Source organism: Lactuca sativa, chromosome 3 (assembly GCF_002870075.4).
Source record: "Lactuca sativa cultivar Salinas chromosome 3, Lsat_Salinas_v11, whole genome shotgun sequence".
Classification (NCBI taxonomy): Eukaryota; Viridiplantae; Streptophyta; class Magnoliopsida; order Asterales; family Asteraceae; genus Lactuca; species Lactuca sativa.
Window position 1 is genome coordinate 180575458 of NC_056625.2, and position 8837 is coordinate 180584294.

Sequence of the window (8837 nt, forward strand, 5' to 3'; positions counted from 1 at the left end):
AGGTATGTTTTCCAGTTAATGTTAATTTTAGAATTAAGTTAAAAAAAATAAATAAATAAATAAATAAATAAATAAATAAATAAATAAATTAAACAGTCATATGCTATTAAGCATCAATATTATGAGCATTGAACATGGCTGTAAATTAGATTATTAATGATTCTCTTAGATATAGTTGGAGGATGAATTCAACTTTTATTATCTAGATAATATCTCTGGCTAGTTTTTTCTATTTTTTTCAATGCCAGCTTGCCGTTCAAAAAAAAAAAAAAAAAAAAAAAAGATAATATCTCTCACGTGTTGGATGTGAGACTGCACGTGAGACTGGTTGGTGGGGCATTTACCCATTTCATATTTGGTTATGTGATAATGGTTAAATATTCCTTTAAATAACGATAAAATGGGTTGATTTCACAAACGAAAAGGAGTTTCAAATGGTTAACATGATGAAATTGCATATACAACTTCCTTGGAAGAAATGTTTTGAAATTTGATCTTTCTAGATGAATATCATACCATAGCTTCCTAAGGTTGTAAGAAATCTATGGTGATGCCTTTTGGAATAGCATGAAGTTAGAAAATTTCTTTCAAATTTATGTAATTTCATTTTTCATTTCTTGGATCGAACTATGTTACAAGTTCTTACATAGCCTTTCCTTCACAATTTTAATTTTATTACGAGATATTTAAGATCAAACTAGACTTCTATAGTATAAGGGTGAAATTAATGAATTTCCCAATTTAAAGGATTCATTTGCAGCATTTCATACGAGCCCTCTTCTGCTCTTCAAACAGAAGCGGTCAAGCAAGTGCATTTACAAAATCTAAATCGGTTACATTTGATCTTCATGTTTCATGTACAAAGCTCATGCATAATTCGATTTCCATATAGTAATCCGTATATAGTTTGTGTCATTTGTCAACCTAACATTTACTTTTATGCAAAAGCTAATTGAAAATAGTTAAAATTTATATTTGATTTCATTATTTTCTTGTTTAGTTAGGTAAAGTTAGGTAAAGTTTTAATTGTTGATGCATTGAAAACAAATAATCTTAATCTTCTTATGCCGGTTACGGGTACCCTATTGTTTTTTCTTTATCAGAATGCCAATATGACATTGTTTTTCTTCCTTTTAATCTATTGTTTCTTTGTTCTTGGAGAAGTTGTGGACTAATCCGTCTTTGGAACCAGAAATGGCTACCATATTCTGGTTCCACCACAATAGATTCTGAGATCAGGTACATGTTCCTATCTCCACAAGTACATATTGATCATCAATTGGTTTCGATCATTGTGATATTAATGACAACCGCACATGCATTTTTTTATCTGTCTCCACAAGTACATATTGATCATCAATTGGTTTCGATCATTGTGATATTAATGACAACCGCACATGCATTTTTTTATCTGTCAGATGGGTGGCACTTTGCATGTTATAAACTATGGTTGCAGAAATCGCTAATCGGTGGACTAGCGATTAGGGATTAATCGGCTAGGCGGGAATTAATCGGGGACCATTAATTATTAAGAAAATTATTCAAAAATTTATAAATCTAATTTTAATCCTACAAAAAAAGTGATTAATCGGCGATTAGGTCTCATTAGGTCCGATTAGGGCTGATTAGGTCCGACTTTGACCACCAAACCCGATTAGGTCCGATTAAGTCCAATTAGATCCGATTAATTCCGACTTTGACCTGTATTGACCAAACCCGATTATAGTGACCGATTAGCAATAAATCTCATCGGTGAAGGTCCGATTAGCAATTAATCGCCGATTAATCGGCCGATTATGCCGATTTCTGCAACATTGTTATAAACTTTTTTCATTGTAGAAAATAATTCAAAATCTATCAACACCTATGCAAAAGAAATATTAGTCTCATGCCATCTTGTATTTGACACAAACGTGATGTTGATAAGGCTACTACTATGATTTTTTAGGATCTATTGCCGACTTGATTGTCATACTTTATGTAGTGTGTTATGTGTCGTGTGTTGTGTATTTATATGTGTTTATATGGTGTAAAAGCCATACTCGATAGTTACATTAAGTTGGTTCATAAATATTAATATAAGGAAAAACATCATAAATGGTTCATGTGGTTTCTCCAGATCTAAAGTTTAGTCCCTGTGGTTTAAAAACATTATAGACGATTCCTGTGCTTTCAATATTTTTGAAGATTGGTCTTTATTGCTAACTCTGTTAAATTTTGTCTGTTAACTAAAGAGCATTTTCGTCATTTCACTACCATATGGATAATGTTTTTCTCTTATCTTTTTTAAATAAAAAATTAAATATAATTATTTAATATATAAAAGGTCTCTGTGTGTGTGTGTAACCTAGTGTGTTTTTTTTTTGCTAAATAGCTACTAACTTCAATGACAGCCACATGAAGGTTGGATTTTTTTCTTCTTGAAAGGAGTCTGATTCCTTCTTTTTTTTGCAAAGTAATTTGCTTTTTTCTGTGACTGTATCTAGGTTTTTTTTGTTTCCAAAAGCAGAATGTAAATGGTTATTTTCTTTTAAAATCACTACATGAATCTGATTCATTATTCATTCCCTGTTTGCATAAAAGTTCTTTTGTAAGCTACATGGTATCGAAGATTTAACACATTCCACTGAAATGTGATTTGAAATGCGATTGAGCGAACTAATTCTTAGCTCCAGGAGGTGGAATTTGTTGAAACCCGAAAAAAGGACTGAATTCAGTTGCAAACATTGGATTCCTGGAAGAATGAGATTGTTTTACAACATAATTGGAAAAGGGCCTGCTGTAATTTGATTCGATTAGTTCCTACCTTCGGATCACGAACTAAATCCTCTCCTCTATTACCTGATTCCCTAAATAAATTGTTATCATCTTCTTCCTCTCAATGCTATCAGAAACATTCAAGAATAATCAATTCCAAAGCTCACACAGGGGCGGACGCAGGAATTAGTAGTAGGGGTTGCACAATTTTTTTTTCTGGTCAAACATAATATAGACCGTTAAAAAAAATACAGTCAAACATAATATAAACCATCTAATACAATTTTTTTTTCTGGTTAAACATTATATAACAACTATCTATTATAATTTAAATTTGTCCTCTTCGTGCATACATCTTTTGAAACTGCTCCATTACTTTTTCATCCTCAACTTTCGTAAGTGCTTCCGTCTCGACATTACAAAGCAATGCGTCGTTCAAAAATTCATCGCCAATTTTGTTACGCAAGTCTGTCTTCAAGAGCTTCAACTTTGAAAAACATATTTCTACACTTGCGGTCGCTACGGGTAATATCACAGCCAACTTTAAAAGCTTATAAACCAAAGGATAAGACCGATGCTTCCCTATACTAACCATCAAACGAGAAAGGTCGGAAATTCCTTTCAAACTAGTGAAACGCTCATCTTTAATGCAAGAGTGATAAAATATATCAAGTTGTCCTTCGAGGTCTATCATATCTGAATCATCAAAGTCATACTTGTATAACTTACCCAACTTCAATAACTTTGATTTGTCAAATTGTGCAAATGAATCACAAGGGCTCAAAGCATCCATGTATTCTAGTAATTGGGTGCTTGTTTCACTAAATCGATCCCGATATTCTGTAAGTTGCATATCTACCACCGTGTTGAAGATTTCAACCTCAAAATGAAACCTATTAGTCTTTGTAGTCCTACGGTTTCTCGCACCAATATACAACTATTCCATATCTAAAGTTTCAATTTCGTGTGTTGACAAAAAGAGGATACTTTTGGCAAAATGCTAGCAAACCTTATGTTTCTAAAAGACCGCAATGCCTCCATTGTCCCTCTAACCATCGAAGCCGCTTCCAAAATGTCTAGATCTTTTCTTTGAAGTTGCTTTGACAATGTAACCGTGAGGTGTAAAATGTCATACATCGTATGTAAGTAAAACACAAACTCATATGATTTAAAATATGCTAAGATTCCAGATGCTTGTTGATGGTTTGCCAATGACCCTCCCTCCTCTTTCACAAAATCTAAAACTACAAGAACATCCGCAAACAACTTCATCAAACTTATAAGTGTGTTGAAATGTGAACCCCATCTTGTTTCTCCCGCTCGAACAAGTGTAGTCTCTTGATTTAACCCTCTTCCTGTTTCAAGATCACCACTACACAAGCCTTTTTGCACCCGTTCTCTTGCTTGCTCTCGTAGTAAGTCTTTTCTTTTACACGAGGCACAAACAACATTAACCACCAACGAAATTTGCTCAAAAAAGTCACTAACACCATCATGCTTCTTTGCTACAGCCACAACTACTAGTTGAAGTTGGTGTGCAAAGCAATGTACATAAAAAGTTGTGTCATTCTCTTGTAATATCAAAGCTTTCAAACCATTGAATTCCCCTCGCATATTGCTAGCCCCATCGTAACCTTGTCCTCTTATCTATTAAAATTTAAAACAATTAATATATATATATATATATATATATATATATATATATAATTAAATTGAAATAAAAAAAAGTAAAGAATAAATTACCTGACTAAAACTCAACTTATTACTTGTAAGTACTTCATTTATGGCGTTTTTGAGGGTCAAAGAAGATGTATCCTTCACGTGCACTATTCCTATGAATCTTTCTTTCACAAAGCCAAGACTATCGACATAACGCAAAACAATAGCCATTTGTTCCTTTTTTGAAACATCACTAGATTCATCAACTAGTAAAGCAAAAACATCTTGACCAATCTCTTCATGAATACTCAAAAGTACTTCTTGTGCAAAACATTGCACAAGTTCTTTTTGAATTTTAGAGGAAATTAGTTGATTGTTTTTAGGAGCATTTTCTAAAGTATTGTTGAAAATCTCTTCACTAGTCTCTCGAATGGCTTTTAACACTTCAATGCAAAGCCCTCTATTTTCCGAGTTAACCGACTCGTCATGACCACGAAACGGTAAAAGTCTAACAACAATAATAGAAACACGTAATCGAGCTTTATATTTATTGTCCTCCGCTTTGGTTTGCCTCCTCAAGACTACATTAATTGCTTGTTTTTCCCTCATTAAAAACTCACACTTTTCTCTTGCTTTGTTGTGAAAACTATCAACACCACCCACATGAGTCTGAAATGCACCTTTTTTATTCCAAGTATCAAAACCTTGGGAAACAAATGCATCTCTCCCTCCTTTTTGTCCCATGAGGTCCCTACACAAATAACAATATAAAAAATATGCACAATTCTTTTTCACACTATATTCCAACCAATCAAAGTCATTAAACCATGAAGGAACGAATCTTCTAAATCTATCACCTATTTTTTTTAGGTAACTTATGTGCCCTTACTTGACACGGTCCTTGAAGCAAATATGCTCTTCTTACATCATCTCTTATATTTGAATTGTAACTTGTAATCATGGACTATCCGCCGGGTCCTTTGGAAGATCTTTCAAGTCAACGTTATCATTAGGTTGGTTAGAACATGGTGTTTGTGGAGTTGGATTAGAAACCGAAGGGATTGAATGATTGGTGATTGGTGTTTGTGGAGTTGCATTAGGATTAGAAACGGAAGGAATTGATTGATTGATGATTGGTATTTGGGAACATTCTTCACCACTTTCATTAGGATTGGTCTTTGTCTTTTGGTAAAAAAAAACACTTAGTTTAACCTACAAAAATATAACAATTACACCTAATCAAACAATAAAACAAGTTGATTTCACCTAATCAAACAAAAATTTAATAAAAACATAACAATTACAGCTAATCAAACAATAAAACAAGTTGCTTTCACCTAATCAAACAAAAATTCAATAAAAACATAACAATTACACCTAATCAAACAATGGCTTCAATAAAACAAGTTGCTTTCACCTAATCAAACAATCAATTCAATAAAAAAAACATATGAATTTCACCTAATCAAACAATCAATTCAATAAAAAAAACATAGCAATATATGAATGTAACCTAATCAAACAATATAACTTCAACAAAACAAATCAATTTCACCCAAGTCAATCAATAACTTTAAAAAAAACATATCAATTTCAAATATCTAAATGAATTGGTAAAACTTACTTGCTTCATTGTAGAAATTGAAAGAAGACAGTTAGACAAAAGTTGATCGATACTATTGTTGAAACCTGCTTCAAGAAATCGATCAAGATTCAAGGATTAAAATCGATCAAACAACAAAATCGATTTTGGGCTGTGACTCACGATCAAGAAGACAGAAGTACTCAATCGAATATAGAAGTCATCCAGGGGCGATCGACATTCAGCAATTGATTGAATTTTGGAGCCTTGGAGGCAAGCCGCAAGCGCCAAGAAGTCGAGTCGACGTCTCGACGATCGTTTATATTGCTGTGTAATCGTTTTCTTTCTTTTTTTCTTTTTTTTTTTGCTTGTACCGATCATCAATTAGAAACTCAAATAATTAGGATGGGCTATCTTTTTTACAAGCAATTAGCCCAATTGCTAATTTATCCACTTAAGTTTTATTTTGGGCTTTGGGCAATTGGACTATTAGACAATAATCGATTAAAACATTGGGTTGTGGGCTCGTTATTATTTTTTTCGTTTGGTAATTCCCGATAGAGTGACAATTTTTTTATGTAGTTGCACAATTTTTTTAGTAGTTGCATGATTTTTTTACGTAGTGGCACAATAGGTAAAAATTTAAAAAAAAAATGAAATTTTTTCTACTACGTGCGCGGAAGCTAGGTGTTGCCGGTGCCACACCGGGCACCTAGCTAGGACCGCCCCTGAGCTCACATGTGTTCCACTACCCTCTATTAACTGAACGAGTTGGTCGTTTCATATAGATTGAAGATAAACCGTAATCAATTATACCTGATGTGAGAATGAATGATCCAAAAAACAAAAACCTACACAAACACTCATTGCAGCAAAATGCACACACTTACAAACATACACACACTTCATGGAATGAACAATCTTCAATTTCTTGGTTTGAATTGATGGCGTTTAATGCCAAAGCGTTCTTGATCTCATGGAGATCATTGTATAAGCCTAGAAGAAAATCATGTCGAATCTGAGACATTGTAAAAACCCAGAAGAATAACAAATACCCAGAAGCAAATCGAAAACCCTTTAATTCAATAAATAAATAAATAAAACATCTGATGAATATCAACGCACCGATTTGTGTGTGTATGTGGGTTTTTAAATTATTCCCTATATGAGCACACAACCACCAGGATGACCAAAGGGGGTAAGGAGCCATGGAGAAGATGAATTCAGATATTATTTCTAAAGTTTGTATCTTTAATTTATGTAATTCAGATATTATTTCTAATTTTTCTATTTTTTCCGATTGTAACCTGATTTTTACTTCTTTATTTTCTTTTTCTGTTTTTTCTTTATTTATTTCTAAATTATATAGCCTTTTAAGGTATATGTAACAAATTTCTATAAAACATATATTACATTGTGATCTTTTTTCTATACTTGGGTAATATCCACAATTATAACATTTTATATAGTTATTTCCTCGTTTATTTATGCAATTATGTTGACATTCTTCTTGTTCTTTATTTAGGTATGTATATGTTATTTTGGTTAAATGTTTATCATTATCACTATCACTATATATACTATATATTGATTCATTATCAGAATTATCAAAATTTAGAGGTTCTATATTATATTCTCCTATTTGTTCTATTAAATTGTTTTTTTCTATATTTTCATTTTTATTTGGGCATTTATTCGCTAGATGTTTAACATCACCATAGATAAACCATTTACAATTTATTGTTTGTGGCCTTTTTACATATTTATTTTTATAGTATGGTTTATTCTCTTTTTTATATGATGTGCTTTTTCATAATTTCTTTTTCCTTTCATAATGTCCATATGCTTGAGATGTATAAATTGTTGATTTACAAAATGCATAAGCATTTTTCTTTAATTGTTCTTGTAAAGCTACCTCTTTACACTTATCTTCTAATATAGCGAATGTATATGTAATCCTAGGTCCTATTCCTAGGTTTTTCTGTTCTCCATATTGTTGTTTCCATGTTTCATGTATATATCTTCCTAAATCTCCTAGAAATTTATAAAATATTTGTCGCATAAATTATCAACCATTGCTTGTCCAGTTTGTGATAATAATCTAGTAAAATCTAATATGAATTGATTAATATATTTCATATCTGCTATACTTAATTGTTCAATAATTCTAATAATTGTATCTTGTATTAATGTATAAATTTTCTTTTCTATGGTTATATAATAGTTTTCTTTCCGCTATGAATTTCTTGTCATTCATTAATTCTATTAAAAAAATATGTTATATTTCAAATAAACTTATGTATCAACAAATATCATTTATCATTCAAATGGTTTTCTTTAAGCTTTGGGTTATGGGTTTATGACAGGGTTTTTGGTTTTCGGTTTTCGGTTTTTGGTTTTTGGTTTTTGGTTTTTGATTTTTGATTTATATTTTTGGGGCTTTTGGGTTTTTGCTGTATTGTGTAGGATTTGAGGAGACATTTGAAACTGATAAATTGTTGATTTATTTAATACTTAAAAGCAATTAATACTATTTTATGTCAATGGTTTCTAAGCCGCAATTAGTTTCTTTTATACGGATATCAAATAATTTCTTTCGATTAATTGTTTCATTTTGGCGAGTACTTCATGTCCATGTATAACTTCGCTTCGGCAATTAGATTCAATTCGGTAATTAACTTCTACCTCTACTAGCCTCAACAAGGCAAAACCAAAGAAAGTAATGAGGGGAGAGTAGTGAAAACCCGACTCAAGGCATAGTAGATCTATTCATGCTACCTTACAACCTCCCCCAATCTCGCACAAAGACAAAGGAAGATAGTTTCAGAATGAAGTGGAT

At 32.0% G+C, this 8837-nt stretch overlaps 1 protein-coding gene across 1 annotated transcript; it reads right to left on the reverse strand.

Moving 5' to 3' along the window:
- Positions 1-3085: 3085 nt before the first annotated feature.
- Positions 3086-5346, reverse strand: LOC111909411 (uncharacterized). Its single transcript, XM_052769860.1, has 4 exons — positions 5342-5346; positions 4501-5167; positions 3767-4404; positions 3086-3668 (listed from the first exon to the last, which is right to left on the reverse strand). Exons 1-4 carry the CDS (start codon positions 5344-5346, stop codon positions 3086-3088), a joined length of 1893 nt encoding a protein of 630 aa, XP_052625820.1.
- Between the last annotated feature and the right edge of the window lie 3491 nt (positions 5347-8837).